This window comes from Ctenocephalides felis, unplaced genomic scaffold (genome assembly GCF_003426905.1).
Source record: "Ctenocephalides felis isolate EL2017-DRISC unplaced genomic scaffold, ASM342690v1 CF-g0.4_SCAFFOLD_01170, whole genome shotgun sequence".
NCBI lineage: Eukaryota > Metazoa > Arthropoda > Insecta > Siphonaptera > Pulicidae > Ctenocephalides > Ctenocephalides felis.
The window spans coordinates 78617950-78636666 of record NW_020537324.1 but is presented as its reverse complement, the minus strand read 5'-3'; the positions used below and the strand labels follow the sequence as shown (position 1 = coordinate 78636666).

Genomic DNA, 18717 nt, shown 5'->3' with positions numbered 1-18717 from the left:
ATATATATATATATAATAATTTACAATGTGATTCCTGTTTCTTTATCAAAGTACTTACTTGCCAATCCAATAGCTTACCTAAAACATAAATGTATATTATTATTTTTATTAAACAAACTTATATCATTTATCAATTTTGGCAGCAATAACTTAAAATCAAATGACCGCCTCTCTGAAGTTTGGACCTGAATGGTTGCGCAATCTATCTCAGGATGGACCCAGTGCAGGCTCCGGTGGAGGGGGCCTAAATATCACTGGCAGAACATCGGTAATAATTGAATAGATAGAAAATGATAATAATAGAAATAGATAGAAATGATAATAATAGAAATACATAGAAAGATAATAGAAATACATAGAAAATGATAATAGAAATACATAGACAAATGATATTATATATGGAAGTGGAAATGATTTTTACAAATAATTCATTATACAGAGAGAATTTTTATCTTGAAAGATTCTTAGTAATTCAAATTGTTTATAATTTTTTGTTAGTTATTGTTTTACCACCTTTACAATGCATCTTAGAAAATTCTTACCTAGAATGATAATAATTATCAAATCATAAGTACAAATAATATTCAGTCAATAATTCATTGTTGTTTGTTGACTTATTCAATTTAAAAAAATGTTTAGGTAAAAAGTATTAGTTGTTTCAATTTTAAAATATTAGACAAGTGTTTAGATTTTTTTTGAAGATGAAAGGAAGCTTTTAGTTTGGATTATACAATTTATTTTAAATTATATATATATTAGGTTGTCAAATATCTCTCTTCCGCCTTTTTGTATTATAAACCATACAAAAAGCGGAGGGAGATATTTGACATTTGATTTTGAATATATTTGAACATATATAATATATATATATATATATATTGTAGAGTTTGGAACAAGAATCCAAAAAGTAATAAAAAACAAAAAGTTTTTTAATAAACCATTTCTTTATTTATTTATTTACTTACGTCGACGTTTCGGAACTAGGTTCGTTCCATCTTCAGGACATCTGTCAAGAAACATGATCTTGATAAGATTTAAGCAAACATATGTTTAAGGAAAGAGATGGATTTTTTAATTAATACTATAGTTGAAAAAATAATATACAGAAATATGATAATATGATCAAAATGAAAATGATAAAAATAAATGAATGGATTATTTAACAGGATATTAAAAATGATAAAAAAATTTAAAGTTTTGGAAAGTTAATGAAAAAATTTGAACTAATTACCTGTATGATTGAAAATACGTTAGCACTTTTTCACTAAAAAAGATTTTATCAAAAAATAAATTTATGAGTTACTTTTCAGCCTATAGGTAAATTTTGTAAATCAAAGTTTCTATAAGTTATGTCCTTTTTTAAGTTTATTTGAAACAAACAATATTTTCTCTCGATGTTATGAGATCGGCTGTTTGTAATGAACTGATTCTAGTCACACGTGCGCTACTTGAAAACTGAAAGGATCTGTTGCGTGTTGTTTTTATGTGTGAGGACGTAAATACTTAATTTATTGATTTAAATGGAAGTCGATATTAATTGTTTGTCAAAAAGTGTAAAAATCTAAATAAGAATCATGTAACAGGTTAAGATCTGATCTAATGTTAATACTATCAGAAAATTCATAAGAATAGACTACCATTTTATATATATATATATATATATATATGTTATTTATTTTATTATTTATTTATTTGTCTATTTATTACTTGTTTTCTAGTTATGGGAGAGAAGAAATGTTGGCATTGTTCGACAAAACCTTAGGACAGCCAGAGCTATTAGGAAAATTCAAATCTTTATATGTAGAACGTTTACAGCCACCCCTCGCCTTAGCACCGACACAAGAAGATGAAGCCAATCTAACTAATGTAAGAAAAGTTTATTATTTACAATCTTTATCACACAAATAACTATTTATATTTAGCACACTAATTATCACAGTAATTTAAGAATAACTATTTAGAAAAAAATTCAATTATTTATTTAATTATTGATTTATTGAATATCAATTCTTAAAATTATTACTTTCTTCTGTGATCTGTTTTTTTAATACTATTTTTTATTATATCATCAAATTTATTTTTCATTATTTTATTCAGTAACTAGCTGTAGGTGGAATTCTGTCTTAAGGCAATTAGGGCATCGTGCCTTAAGGCAAATTGCTGGAACTTCCCGTACCAAAATTTTTTTTTTTTTTTTCGAAAAAATAAGATTTTTGAGAAACTATAAATTTGACAAAAAATTACTTTTTTTTGAAAAAAAAAAATTGAAAAAAAAAAAAATTTTTTTTTTTAAATCTTTTTTTTTGAAAAAAAAATGTTTTCTTTATTTTGACATATGTTGGAAGATCTGAACTTTTTTTCAAAGCAATCGTACTGCTTTAAATGCAAGAGACAATATAAAGCGCGTAAGCGCAGCGGCGTCCTGTCTAACGTATAAACTTGGTACGAACCCATAGGAATGTAAACAAAATTTATTACTTATTGTTAAAATCTCTATAAATATCTGATAATTTGATGTGCATATGTCTAATGATCATTTTTGACCGCCAAATGGCATTTTTTTTTTTACTTTTTTCGTTATATCTCCGAAACCGCTAAACCTGCCCTTATAAAAATTTGATCAAGTCTTTATCTTGTCAATACAAGTAAAATGTTTTTTGAATTATTAAAATCGGACGCTCCGTTCTATTAAAAACTGAGGTACCGTTTTTGGCACTTTTTGCCCCATATCTTCGGAACGGCTAGACCTACCTCCGCCAAAACTAATCAGCACGTCTCCTTATTAATACGGATCGAATGTTTTTTAAATTATTCAAGTTGCTTCATCCGTGTTCCCGAAATCGTCGACGAAAATTTGTATCCGCACACACATACATACTACGCACACACACACACACACACACACACACTTACATCCATTTTTTCTAAGGTATGCCAAAATATTCAGAAACCTGTGAAACGTAAAGATATATAAAAATTTTCATTTTCGATTTTTTTGCGATTACTATAACTTGCCCTACGGGAAGTTAATAATTTCTTAAATTATTTATCATTTTCTGATATATTTTTTTTTTTAATATCATTATTATTTATGATTCTAATTTTTACTTTCATTATTTATATTAACATTCAATAACAATTTTTAAAACTATTTATTTTTTTCCAACCTTTTTTAAATAGTAATTTTTAAATACAATCTCCTTTATCATTTATTTTTTATCAGAGAGGAGGATGGCCCAGCAGACCATTAACAGGGGGTGGATCATCATCAATTCGAGGAGGCCGTGGAGGGGGCGTCTCTGTAGATAGGGGCAGAGGCCGTGGGGTCAGGGGAAATGCCTATCATTCCCAAAACATGATGGGCGGCAGTGGTGTTCCACAATTGGGCTCCTCCTCATATCCAAGATCACAGAGCGGCTTTGATCCAGATGATGTTGGCATACGCATTGGAAGGGTAAGTGGAATAAGACAACTACTATAGATACTAGATGACCCGACAGACGTAGAATAAGATAACTACTACAAATACTAGATGACCCGACAGACGATGTCCTGTACCCACGACTACAATTCGAGAGTTTCAAATATTTATTATCCTATGCCATACTTTTTAATATTCTATCTATTTGATGTCATGTCTTTGTGATTCATTTATGGTCTTAGTATAAGCAGTATAAAAGTTTCAGAAAAAAAAATATATAGTATCTGCGGTAAAAGAACAATATCACACTTGATTTTACCACACAGAATAATTGCTTCAATAATTAGTCCATAATTTTTATATTTCGTACAATAAATTAGTTGCTTTTTGGCAATTATAATTCCTAAAGTACATTTTTCTTGCTAATGTTTTAATAAACATTATTGTTTATGTTCAAATCTTAGGTGAATTAATTTGTAAAATCTAGTTCATGTGTGCACTATTCAATGTAAGATCAATGAACTTGCTAAATATTCCATATTCAATGCCAAACAAATGAAATTTGACACACGAAACAAAATTCTAAATCATTTTTTTAATAAGTAGAAAAATTAATAAAACCAATAAATTTAATAAGTAGAAATAATTTAGTAAAGTAAACCAAATGCGACAAGCATAAGTTTTAAATATTGTATATGAAATTTTGGACCTATTGCGTTATTTATTTAACTGAATTATATAATTTCATCTGCCAAACCGTTTACTGTTGACTGTATCTTACGTCATTTTAATTTCTGGCACATCTCAGCTGTTTTTTGGCAATAATAATGTAGACATTACATTTTGCTTGTATATTACATTCTAATACGTATTATCTAGGTTCATAATTTCACCTAAATTCAAATTTCAAGTGAATTGACATTTCTAGCAGACAACAGTTCAAATGTTTTCAATGTCAAACAATGATAAGAGGTTTTTTTGTAATTTTTGCCATTTATTTCTACAACATTACTATAGTTTTATCGATAATTAAATCTTAAAAAATCCCTTAACAAACTTCAGAAAGATTTATCAAAATCCGAATAACCGTTCAGGACAAGTATCAAATCATGCACTCGTACAGAACAATTTTATATATAAGATATTGTTTGTTGAGATTTTTTAATCAACTTCTTGAAAGAAGAAGAAAGTCTAATGTGTACATTTTGTTTTTTCTCGACGTTTAAAGTTGTTCTGAATATTTTGGCGCCAATTAGATAAAGTATTGTAAAGCGTGACACAAAAACTAGAAGAAAATTAGAAAGTGTGATACAAAACAAACGTTTTTAATCAACGTCTTCTCTAAAAGGGCTTTCAAAACATGTTTTGATGAAGTTTGTTAAAGACTTGCGTTGATTAGATTTTGCGACGATCAGCCGAGCCGTTTCTTTATAATTAGCAACAAAGTACGAAATTGTAAAGTTTTTGATCACGTTTCAACCAAAAGTCCTGAATTGATTTTAATAATTCAAAAGCTGTTTGAAAGATATTAGAATTAAATAAGATACATTTTTAGAACATGAATTAGAATGAAATGTGTTATTTAGTTTAAATTTAATTAATCCAATTTCAGATATTATTGGTTTGTTTGAAAGATTTCTTTAATTGTTAAATTTTTATTGAAAATTAGATATTGCATTGGTTAGTGTTCAGTGAAAAACTAAAGCTTATTAGTCTAACTCAAATCATCGATACTGATCTTCACTTTATTTTTATAGCAAGTGCTTTTCTGCGTAAATAATAGAATACAAACTGTTGGTTTTATAAATTTCATATGTACAATAAACTAAATAAAAATATAACTCTCTTGGATATTATGACTAAATGATTTCACATAAAACCTAATTTCATGATGTGTTATCAAAGAGACATCAGAAAGATGCACTTGTGATAAAAATATTATTTGATCTTTGTGCGTTTTGTAGGTTAGATTTTATTTGTAAAACGCCTGATGGCACAGCAAATGCATAGCTTTTTGATAGTTTTTACTACTAATTCATACGCTGGTAGACCCATAACATAGCATTACCATAACATTTCAATTTTATCTGAGAATTGGTCTCTATATTTAATTTGCTAATATAGGTTATGTTTGTTTTTATTTGAAAATATCGTAGTCACAATGTTAAATGTTACCAAATCTCAATTATTTTTAAATTAGAACTTATTGAATTAGATATATGTATCAGGAATTTTATGCAACTTGCCTTAAGGCAAATTGTCACTTACACCTAGTCTTCAGTAATGCAATTTCATTCAGGAGTTCCTAATTATCCTTCTTAAATCATCAGTTGTCAAATAATAAACCTTGTTATAAATCATTATGTATAAAATAATAATAAATCAACAATATTTATAGCGTTACCATAACATTTCAATTTTATCTGAGAATTGGCCTCTGTTGTATTTGCCAATATAGGTTATGTTTGAAGTAGACTTTGAAAATATTAGTCACAATGTTAAATGTAACCAAATCTCAATAATTTTTAAATTAGAACTTATTGAATTAGATATATGTATCAGGAATTTCATGCAACTTGCCTTTAGGCAAATTGCCGGTTACATCTAGGAGTTCCTAATTATCCTTCTTAAATCACCAGCTGTCAATTATTAAAACTTTTTATTATAAATTATTATTTTGTAAATGAATAATAAATAAATAATATTTAATCTTATTCAATTTCAAAATATATATTATTAATATATAATAATTATAATCAATATTATAATTATAATTAATATTATAATAATATATTTACAACTTCATGTTAGTTCCAATTTCAATTTCGTCCGCCATTATCCTTTCTCTTAACTTTGGCAACCCCGCAGCGCGAATGACAGCCAGATTGCACAAGAAATTGTTGAAAATCAAAGTTAAAACAAAAGAATCAATTAACTTGATTGTTTATACCAAATTTTCGACATTCGGCGTTTGTAAACTGCCAAATAATGATTGACATGTGTATTACAATTCTAGAATTGCTATTGATTGCAATACATTTGGTGTATTATTTCCAGCCTAGGCCCTGGGCCGAACAAAATGGCGAGGCGGAATGGAATGGCACAACGAGCCCTAGAAAAGAGTTTAATCCAACAGGTTGGTAAAGGATTTACGTTGTAAATATTATTGCAAGTGTTGATGATTTTGTATAATTAATTATTTTTCATTAATTAGGCCGAGCAAACACGGATAATTGGAGGAGACATCGCGGCACGGATGATGATGACGGGTGGCGAAATCAACCTGAACAGAGGAGAACTGAAAAATGGGGTAAATTTAACATTCTAAGAGCATTTTGTTTTTATCAAAAGATGCTATTTGCTGATTTTGTTTTCGCGGAGTTTGACGTTTGACACTGAAATTGATTAAGTATTTGTGCGTGTTTAAAATTTTGTTTTGCGCGGTGATCAGCCGAGCTGTTTCTTTATAATTAGCAAATAAGTACAAGAACTTTTGTCGACGTTTTCGCCAAAAATGCTGAACTGATTTTGATTATTTACTACTCATAAATTGGCACATTAGTGTTATCATAATTGTACATAATTTGATTATTTTAATTAAATCGATGGTTCCCACGGGCAATGTTCTTTGTATCTCTTGGCATATACTCTACGTAAAACTTTGTTGTTTTTATTACAATCAATATTATAATAAACTTTTCTCTAGAATCTAGAACATAAAAATGAATATCTCGGGTATTGTGTAACTGATTTGATTCCCAAGAAGCATCATACCCCTTGTAATTTTTAATATTTTACTTTATTTTAATATAACATACTTCTGTTGATAAATGTATTATAGACAATTTTATCAGCTTTCAATTGATAAACAGCAATAAATACTGCTTGTTCAACAGTTGTAAAAACTAACAAAATGTTTTTTGCTTCTCTTGTAATAAAATGTCGACTGTTAAACTATTGCTAAAGTTTAGGTATTCATTTTATCAACATATGTTAAAATTCTTTTATTTACAATATACTATCAATTATTAATCATTTATACGTGGTAGGTCCACAAATGTAAAAAATGCTACATTTTTATAAAAATGTGTAAAATGTACCATGTTGGCATTTGATTTGTGGTCACAATATGTTTGAACTTGTAAAGATATCCTACATATTGGCTGTCGAAAGATAAATGCTTGGCAATACTTATTGTTTCTGATCAATATTTAGAAGACGTTTAATAATTGTAAAACTCCTAACAAAAAGAAAAATATAGACTAGACAGGTCATCATTAGCCTTGAGCTGTAAGATTGAATCTCCAAAACATGTTGCTAAATGTTGATAATTAAAAATTTGCTTACCGCTTATTTAATTTTGTCATTTTAAATTCAATTAATATAAATATAAACTTATCATACATTTTTACATCCAGTGTTTAATACTAATCTTTAATACAGTTAGAAATTTATAAATTAATTATATAGGGTAGATTGGAGAACCATCAAAAAGCTCAAGGAATTCAAAATGCAAAAATTTGCCAATCTATGCTTTACGCAAATGAAATTATTATATATTAACATCAAAGAATGTGGAATATTTCAATATTATGAGCTTAAAAAATGGTTTAATTATAATTATTATTTTTTGGAATAACGGGTTTAGGAATAATTTTATCTTTTTAAATAAACACCAGAACATTTTATCGTCACCGCTAAATTTCAGTTACCCCAATTAATTTGATTATTGACACATACGCAAACTACCACTTAAACCTAAGTTTTTTTTTATTAAATTTTATTCATTTCATTTTACTCTGCTCTACTTGTTTTTTTTTTAGTTTATAAAACAAAAATAAAAGCATTATATTTAATTTTATATTTAAAATTACCTCAATCAATTGCATTTAAAAAAAATAAAAATGTAGAAAGTTAATCTAATTCAAAAAATGAAAATTGGATAATCCTTTATGATTTTTTTTTTTATATAAAATTGAGCTTTTTTATAAGCTCAAAAAATCTCAATCTAAATTCAATAAAAATGTTCAGTGACAGAATTCTGGATCAAAAATTATATAATTACTATAATAAATTTTAAGCAAAAAGGGTTTGTGATAAGAGGGTTAAAATTTAGGGTTGTATGCATTTTTTATATATGCAATATACAAATTTAAAAATCTACCCTAAAAATAAACAAAAAATCTTTGGGGTGGCCAACCTTTACCACTTTATTATCCAATAATTTCATCTGCCAAACATATACTGTTGACCGTATCTTATATTATTTTAATTTCTGGCACATCTCAGCTGCTTTTCGGCAATAATAATGTAGACATTACATTTTTCTTGTATATAATATTCTAATATTATCAGGCTCATAATTTCAGCTAAATTCAAATTTCAAGTGAATTGATAATTTTAGCAGATGTTTTCAAAACAGTTCAAATGTTTTCAATGTCAAACAATGATAAGTGGTTTTTTGTAATTATTGCCATTTATTTCTACAATATTACTATAGTTTCATCGTTCATTAAATCTTAAAAATTTTCTTTGACAAACTCTAAAATGAAGTATCAAAATCCGAATAACCGTTTAGGGGAAGTATCGAATCATACACCCGTACCTGTACTGAAGTATTTTATGTATATATATATATATATTTTTTTTATTTCTTTTTCAGGTCGAGGTGGTGGTACATCATCCAGCTGGCGCGATGGAGACACCTCTGGCGGAGGACAAGAAGGTGGCCCTGGTGGTGACCGAGAACTTTTATCCAGGGGCATAGAAAGGCTAGAGAGAGAACTCCGAGAACGAGGAAGCGGAGGGAGTGCGAGTGACAGAGGTGATCGAATTACTCATAACTCACAAAGTAGTGGAGCATCCGCGGTCGCCAGATCATGGAATGCTCGGAAACCTTGGGATGTCGATGACATATTACCTGAATGGGCCATGGAGAATCCGTCCGAATCTGGTGGTACTTTTGATGCCTCTGGAGCTTTCCATGGCTCCGATGACGAAAACGAAAGGTCCTCTAGACTTAATCACTCACACTCCACAAATAATATACACAGTTCTCCTAGACCTGCTACATTGTCGAGGTAAGTTTTTGTTTTAGTAAATCTTGAAATAGTAGCATAAAGAACTTAGTTCATTTATTTATTTATTTATTTATTCAACGCTCAAGGCAATAATACAATATAATTACATTTTAAAGTGTACATATTATAAACTAAAGATAATATGAGAAAATTCGAGTATTGTGAGTTTATATATAGATTTGTATATATACATAACACTTAATAATAAAAAAACAATTTGTTTTTTGAAGATGTTTAATAACGACGTTTCGAAACTAGATACGTTCCATCATCAGGTTTATTCTGTCAAATACAATGTTTTTTTAAAACTATTGACTAACTTTACTTTAACAGATTATTTAGAAAAATTATAAAGGAATGGATTATGTACCAGTGTAAAGAGTAACGAAAATTAACTAAAAAAGGTTTTATATAAAATTGAGAGGCAAAAATTATTTACCTGTAATAATTTATATATCCATATCACTAACATTTTTTGTTAAAAACACTCGTTTTTTTCGAGAATATTTGTAAATGTTTTTGACTTCACAAGACTTTGTAACATTACTGTCTCATTACTGTGTGTTACAAAGTCTTGTGAAGTCAAAAACATTTACAAATATTCTCGGAAAAAACGAGTGTTTTTAACAAAAAATATTAGTAATATGGATATATAAATTATTACAGGTAAATAATTTTTGTTTCTCAATTTTATATAACACTTTTTTAGTTAATTTTCGTTACTCTTTACACTGGTACATAATCAATTCCTTTATAATTTTTCTAAATAATCTGTAATAACCATCATTAATTAATGTTAGTCAATAGTTTTTAAAAAAACATTGTCTTTGACAGAATAAACCTGATCATGGAACGTATCTAGTTCCGAAACGTCGTTATTTAACATCTTCAAAAAACAAATTGTTTTTTATTATTGGATTTACTGTTGAGAAAAAAAACAATCAATATATTGAAAAAATTCAGGACTTATCTATTGAATATATAAACTACAAATATATAACATTAAATAAAAACTAATAAAATTAAACATTTGATAAACTATAAATCACTACTTAAGACAGTTTTTAAAGGATAATTTTTCTGGCTTGATTTTTTATATTTGTCACCGAAGATATCAATCTCAGAAGCAAGTTCATTTATTATTTTTGATATTCTGAACATGGGTGCGCGTTAGGGTTTATACAAACAGACATTTCAGAAAACCGGTTTTCGAATTCGAAATTTCCCAGAAAACCGGTTTTAACCGGTTTTCGAATTTTATATAAAAAATCCATTTTTGCTCGAATATTCTGAAATAATAAAAAAAAATTAGTGGCATATTTAGTGTGATTTAAAGCAGTTTTGGACTGAATTTATTTTATGTTCAATTTTATGAATAGTATTTCATGCATTTTTACATATGAGAATATACATATTTTTATGATAGTGAAAGAAAATAGTTGGAACAAATAAAAATGTTACATTTAAAAAAAAAACCTTTACCTTCTAATTAAATAAAAAAAAATAGTACATATTGATGCATACTTGTTAATGTCTATTTTAGTTCTAAAAACGTGTTCATTCTATTCCGAACAATTTTAATTAATTAATTTCAAATTTTGTTTTTTTTTTGAGTCTTCTAAGGCTAAAAACTCTTTTAAAGTTTGAGTAGAACAATTCACTTCAACAAGAAGTCACATTGATTTAAATTAATATATACATTTGATAAAAAAATCTAAATTAATATATACATTAGACAAAAAATAACACAGAACTTTCTGGGAACTATAACAGACTGATATGATTCCAAATTTTATCGAACCGATATGATTCGAAGTATGAAAACCCTTGCTTCCATCTTGTATATTTGTCATTTTTCATTTAAACAGTAAAACCGATTTTTTCCGCCGCCGAAAAACCGGTTTTCGAATTTCATAATTTTCGTCAAAAAACCGGTTTTTGAAAACCGACAAACCTAATGCGCGTGAACCAAATTTGGTTTTAAAACTGTTGGTATTTCTAAAGTTCTATTGTAACGTAACCTAACGTTAGGTATGACAAATTTGAAGCATTCAAGAAGTTTAGGCACATCTAAATCACTTTTCACAATATTTACTCCATAGCAGAAAGTGAGGTATTTTCTTCTAGCATCAAATGGCGTAATGTAAAGTTGGCTGTACATTTCGGACCGAAGTAGTTAGTTTAAGTTGATTTTTTTTTTACCAGGTCTCAGACTCAAGTTTTATTACTACAAATTTGCTTAGAGGGGTTGATTTTTCGTCTTTCGCTAAATACGGGCTATCATTTACCATATATTTTGTTTCTATATCAGATATCAGACAGAATTTTATGTAAATTTATAGTTTCTTTGGCATTTACTGGCTAAATATGCTTCTGGCCTTTGTTGGAAAATGTTATTCAACCAAAGTGATATGAGCTCTCGCTTTGAAGCAATTTTTGCTATTTTCTATAATTTGTTCCAAACCCAGGCTTTTTTCTATAAATTTGGCCTAAATGTGTGTCTGAAAGCTCTTTGAACTTCTAATCTACCTGCAAAACCTATTTCACTTTACTACAACTCTTGTCCAAATAGTTTCGTCCAAACCAATTTTAGTTTTCTGATTTGGTGTATTACTTCCAAATTCGTCTTCAGAATTGGAAGAAAGTGGCTCGCATCGTCTCATACGTTTGTTTGTGATATCTATCCATTTACTAACGTACTTGATCCATCTGTATTGTCTTTATCACAAAATTTTTCCATCTCTACAGTCGATAATAGCACTGCCTTGTGGATTAATTTGTTTATCTAAAAATTTACCGTCACTATCATATATTTCAAATCCTAGGTCCAAACTTTTCAGAGATCCGCTGATTGTATTTTCCAAATAAGCTAAAAAAAACATTGTTTCCATTCTTTTTTCGAAGACTGACAGTCGCTATAAAAATAAGTCGAAACCACGGCAGTTTTTTCGTTTATAGTTTTTTTTTTTACTCAAGAATATATTTTTGAAAATTTCTATGTCTACGCGAATGTTACTTACTTGTATCAGTGTACAAAAAGAATAAATAATTCTACTTGAAAATCACTTTGAATAAAATTTTATTTAGTGTGTTGAACGAAGCTTGAAACAATTGTTTTGTTGGTAAAAATCTAGTGATAGTTCAGCAATCTGCATTTTACAATGTAAAAAATAATATTTATTGTCGTCGATAAGAGAGTAGGCGATAAACGCATACGATCTATGGCTATTGTTATTTCGGTTCTTTTATCAAACATTTTTAAGAAACTTGCACCAGTCATTTTGGTGGTGGTACAAGTAGTAGTAACACAATTTATTTTTGTTAACTTAACTTTGAATGCACACAATGATTTCTATACGTATAACTTAAAAAGTCATAACTTCATTTCACAAAACAAATTTTGCATATACAGTAGAATCCGATTAGTATGACGCCGGATATATTGACAACCGCTTATTATGACGTAATTTTAAAGGCAGTTTGGTTTCCATATAAAATTTCTCAAAAAAACAGCTGTTTAGTCGGATATGTTGACCTCGCTTACATTGACATTTCGCTTATAATGACCCATTTTTGAAAAAAATTTGGTCCAAGTATAATGACCGACATGATTTTACACCTCCGATAACATAGAGTTCATGTTTTTCATTGCACATTGTTATGGTATGGCACCACTGTGAACTACCCTTGTGTGTCAGGTCGCTACATACCTTCAGGTCTCTATGTTGCACGAGATTCGCGCTATGGAAACTTTGGCAACTTCCGGCATGGACGACCTCGTGCAAAAAATAAGTAGGCTCATTCTTGGTGTTCGAAATTTGGAAGCGATAACATCTGCTATAATTTACTGAATTAGTAAAGTTCTATATTTTTTACTATTTTTACCCAGTAATTAAAATTCAAACGAAAATTACAGATTTCTTACATTAAAAATGCATTGTTATGTCATATTTTAATTAAATTTGTCAATTTGTTTATATGTGTCATTTTTTACCTTAATTTTTGTATTAAATTACCGAAATTAATAACATATTCGCCAAAAATTGTTTTTTTTTTTCAGTACGCTTAGTATGACGACCGCTTAGTATGACCATTTTTCGCCGTCCCTTGAATGTCATACTAAGCGGATTCTACTGTATAGTGCAGTAAACGGAGAGGAAAAAAGGGTGTAACCTCTGAATTTTTTTACTGTGCTCCGAATTGAATGAAATTTTTGGAATTAGGTTCATCTTACCCTCAAGTTTAAAAGTGAAAACAATTCGGGTTGCGCCATCACCCCCGGGGAATGACCCCCCTTCTCAATTGTGTAATTACATTTTTTTACAATAATGTCGGAAATCGATAGAAGAACCAATTATAAGAAAAAAATGTCTTTTATAGTTTTTTAAAAAAACCAAAACTTTTCAAGTTACTGGTCACTAAAGATTCATATATTTTTGGCGTTTTTCTTCGTTTTTTTGCAAATATCTCCTAAAAAGTTTTTATAAAATCGTGAATTTTCTGAAAATAATTTGTACTAAAGTAGTGAATCTGCTAGAATCCATCAAGATGTCTATAAGGAAGTGAATTCTAGATGGAATGTGAATTACTTTATTTCTGGTGGAAATGGCGCTCATTAAACCATATGATTTAAAAGAAAAAAACTTCGTATATGCTTCTTATTTGCATGATAGCTCACTCATTTTACACGAAAAAAACTTGTAACAGCACTCATTTTAAAGCTTATGTTGAGCACTATAAAACCCAATTTTACCGAAATTCATAAATGTAAAACCTCGACACTAGATGGCTTTAAATACAACAATTAAATCTTGAACGAAATAAAAAACGACTTTGCTCTTTCAAATCTTGCTTAATATTTTTCTTAGAACACTTTATCTAATACCGATTTATTAATATTTTTATTGACATTATTTTGTTCATTACATGATTTTTTTTTAAAATGTATACTTTAGGAGAAATTTGCAAAAAAACGAAGAAAAACGCCAAAAATATATGAATCTTTAGTGGCCAGTAACTTGAAAAGTTTTGTTTTTTTGAAAAACTATAGAAGACATTTTTTTCTTATAATTGGTTCTTCTATCGATTTCCGACATTATTGTAAAAAAATGTAATTACACAATTGAGAGGGGGTGTCACCCTTCCGGGGGGTGATGGCGCAATCCGAATGTTTTCACTTTTGAAATTGAGGGTTAGATGAACCTAATTCCAAAATTTCATTCAATTCGGAGCACAGTAAAAAAATTCAGACCTAAAACGCTCCGTTTACTGCACTAATAATGGGTATTTGAATTGAAAGTGCCCAACTAGTCATTTTGACTGGCGTGGTATATTAGTGTTAATATCAATTATGTTTTACTAGGTCTCAGACTCAAGGTAGCATTTTGATCAATAAGCACTCCAACAGTAGTAGTAACAACCAGGATACCTCAAATTCAAAGCACCGTTTGAAAGACCACTCAGCGACAGAAACATCACATTCTGATGAGGAGATGGGTTATCAAAATCGAAGAAGTGAAGACACACGACAATCAAATAGCGCCCGCAAATAAAACCTGAACGTGAAATAAGCATAGAGCATTTGGAGCCAGATCAAAAATCGCCAGACACGCCTAATCAAAACAATAAGATACTCGAAGGCAACAACAAGACGGATTCAAAGAAGCAGCAAGATAATAATAGTAAGACAAACCGAGTGCTGAAACACCAATTAAAAAGAACGGTTCACCTAAGAAAAGTATTAAAATAAAAGATGACAGTGAGCAGGTGCAGAAAATGAACGACAAGTAATAATACAAGTAGAAGCAATAATGATGGTTATGTTGATGAGCGCAGCTCGGAGAGCCCTGTTGATAAAAAGATGAATACTCAAAAACTGCAAATTGTACTCAGGAGGAGGAGGATATTATCAAGAGGCCAGACATTCCAAGGCAAAGGTAATAATAAATAGATTATTCAGTATTTTTAACTTTCCAGACGAAAATTTTTACATATCTTTACGTTTCAAAGGTTTCTGAACATTTTGGCATACCTTAGAGAAAATTGATGTATGTGTGTGTGTGTGCGGATACGAATTTTCGTCGACGATTCAATTTTTACTGATAAGGAGATGTGCTGATTATCTTTTGGCAAAGGCAGGTCTAGTCGTTTCGGAGATACGGGCCAAAAAGTGCCAAAAATGCATTTCAGTTTTTGAGATAACGGAGCGTCCGATTTTTATAATTCGAAAAACATTTTACTGTGTTGACAAAATGAAGAACTGATTAAATTTTTGGGAATGCAGGTCTAGCGGTTCGGAGGTCCAGAAAAAAATAGTTAAAAAATTAACATTTGGCAGCCAAAAATGATCATTGGACATATGCACATCAAATTATCAGAAATTTTATGGAGATTTTAATGATACGTCTGAATTTTTTTTACATTTCTATGGGTTCATAACGTCGTTTGTCCGTTAAACGGCGACGCGGCGCTACGCGCTTTATATTTCGTCTCTATGCAGCTAAAGCAGTGTGATTGCTTTGAAAAAAGTTCAAAATTTCCAAAATATTTCAAAATAACACTAGTGGGTGTATGTCACTGTGCCTTAAGGCAAATTGCTGGAACTTTCTGTACCAAAAGTTTTTTTAAAAAAAAGATTAATTTTTTTTATCTTTGAAAAATTTTGATTTTTGAGAAATTTTAAATTCTTAAAAAATGACTTTTTTGGAAAAATAACTTTTGGATTTTTTTTTATTTTGAAAATCGTAGTTTTTTAAAACCGAAATCGTCGACGAAAATTTGTATCCGCACACACAACACACACATCCATTTTTCTAAGATATGCCAAATGTTAGAAACGTAAAGATAAACACAAATACATTTTTTTATAAGACATGCCAAAATGTTCAGAAGGTTTTGAAACGTAAAGATACCTATATAAAAAAAATATTTTCGATTTTTTTGCGATTACTATAACTTACTCTACGGGAAGTTAAAAAAACATTTTTTTCCAAAAATTTTTTTTTAATTTTAAAATTTCTCAAAATCTATTTTTTTTAAAGTTTAAATTTTTTTTTTAACTTCCTGTAGGGTAAGTTATTGTAATAGGCCGAAAATCGAAATTGAAAATTTTTACATTTCTCGACGTTTTGAAGGTTCTGAACATTTTTAAGGGGCATTCCTCAGAAAACTAATGATTTTGGTGTGTATGTGTGTTTTGTATGTATGTATGTATGGATACAAATTACCAGTCAAGTTTTCGGGCGCACGGATCAACCGATTTGAATGGTTCAAAAAACTTTTGATTTCTATTGATAAGGAGAAGAACTGATTAGTTTTTGGCAAAGGCAGGTCCAGCCTTTTCGGTGATACGGAGCAAAGATGCAGAAAATAGAAATCGACTTTTTGAGAGAACGGTGTATCCGATTTGAATGATCCAAAAAACATTCAATTTGTAATGATTGGGAGAAGTGTTTATTAGTATTTTTCAAAGGCAGGCCTATCCGTTTCGAAGATACGGAGCTAAATATGTAAAAATGACAGTTTTTGAGAGAACTAAGCGTTCGATTTGAATGGTTCAAAGAACTTTCTGCTTGGCTTAACAAAATAATTGATTTTGAAAAAAAAAATTGGCTCAACTTTTTTTTTTTCAAAAAAAAAATTTTTTTGTATATCGAAAATAATTCAGATTTTATTTTTAATTCTGACTATAGTTCTGATATACTTTAAACAAATGTGTTTAACTTTGCAATTCAGTTTATAATAATTCTTATAAATATTAGACAATGTTACAATATTAATAATAATCTATTTGAAAACAATCAGTATTCCTCAAACATTTCGTTACGGTACGGGAAGTCCCAGCATTTTACCTTAAGGCAATATGCCATACACCCCACTAGTTAATTAATTTTTGGTTTGGTACGGAAAGTTCAGCAATTTGTCTTAAGGCACGATGCCATACACCACTAGTTACTTACTACATTATATTCACTTTCCTCAGTCAACCTCAACACGATGAGTTTGCAAGGATGCAAGAAGTTGCCGATGATCTAGTTGCACATCTTATGATGGATGATGAGAGAGCACCTCCAGCCATGACGACAGTTCAGCAACAAATCATACAGCAGAGTCTTCCTGTGTCTTCTATGGTAGCGCCTCCCATGACACTTCCACCAAATCTGCACGGGGTAATGCCTTTATTGCCTCCTACGCACCTGTGGTTATGTCTGTGGTTGGTAGCGATAAGTGGTTTTATAGGGATCCTCAGGTAAATATAAAATATAGATGACTTACTTGTAAGGAATTGTCTGTATGAATTTTGTGATATATTAGATTAGTATTAATGCGATTTGATTTGCTTTTACCAAACGGAATCTTGAATACATTATTCTATAAACTATAAACTATAAATATATATATAAATATAAATATAATTAGTGCAATAAATGGAGAGGAAAAAAGGGTGTAACCTCTGAATTTTTTTACTGTGCTCTGATTTGCATGAAATTTTGCAAATAGGCTAACCTTGCCCTCAAGTTCAAATTGGAAACAATTTACACTTCACAGTGAACCTAATTCCAAAAATTCATGCATATTGGGGTCACAGTAAAAATCAGACCCAAATGCTCCATCGACAGGATTAAATATCTTGATTATCTATACTTCTCTGCAAATTAAATCTGAGAAAAGCTTCACTATTTGTATATAGTTTTATTAAGATTATTATTTATATTTAATACTTAATTTTTAAAGATTTAAATCGATATTGTTGTTATAGAAGTGCCATCGTTTATTCTGCTCGTGTGCGAAAGTTCACGCGAATTTCAAAGAAATGAATGAGAGTATAATATTTAGTGATGAGAATGAGAACACGACGAATGGATTGAATAAATTCCCCATTATTACTTCGAAACATCCAAAAATACGGGTATAATCGTTTATTAAGTCAATTTTATGTTTTAAAACTGTGTTACAACAATTTTATTAAATGTTAAAATGATATATAAAAAAGAGAAGTTTTGCCAGAAAATCTGATTTTTAGCGGAATTGGAAAGAGCATGTGTGTGTATAGATGAGCTAAAACTAGAATAAAAGATATCAATTCAATTTTTTTTTTTTTGACGATTTTAATGAGTGATATTTTCATGATCTCTCAATTATCTTAAAATATTGTAGTGTTCGAAAAGTGGTTCAATTATAAAAATTCATTGAATCTAAGGAATTCTTGAATGAGTT

The 18717-nt window shown here is 29.3% G+C and overlaps 2 protein-coding genes across 2 annotated transcripts in view; both read left to right on the top strand.

Moving 5' to 3' along the window:
- LOC113367684 (GIGYF family protein CG11148-like) overlaps positions 1–18717 on the top strand; it is a 117012-nt gene that overhangs the window by 42205 nt on the left and 56090 nt on the right. The gene's annotated exons all lie outside the window — the stretch shown is intronic.
- LOC113368149 lies at positions 3288–9314 on the top strand. The gene is made up of 4 exons (XM_026609717.1): positions 3288–3454; positions 6479–6557; positions 6636–6731; positions 9084–9314. The coding sequence occupies exons 1-4, from the start codon at positions 3429–3431 to the stop codon at positions 9186–9188; spliced, it is 306 nt and encodes a 101-aa protein (XP_026465502.1). The 5' UTR covers positions 3288–3428; the 3' UTR covers positions 9189–9314.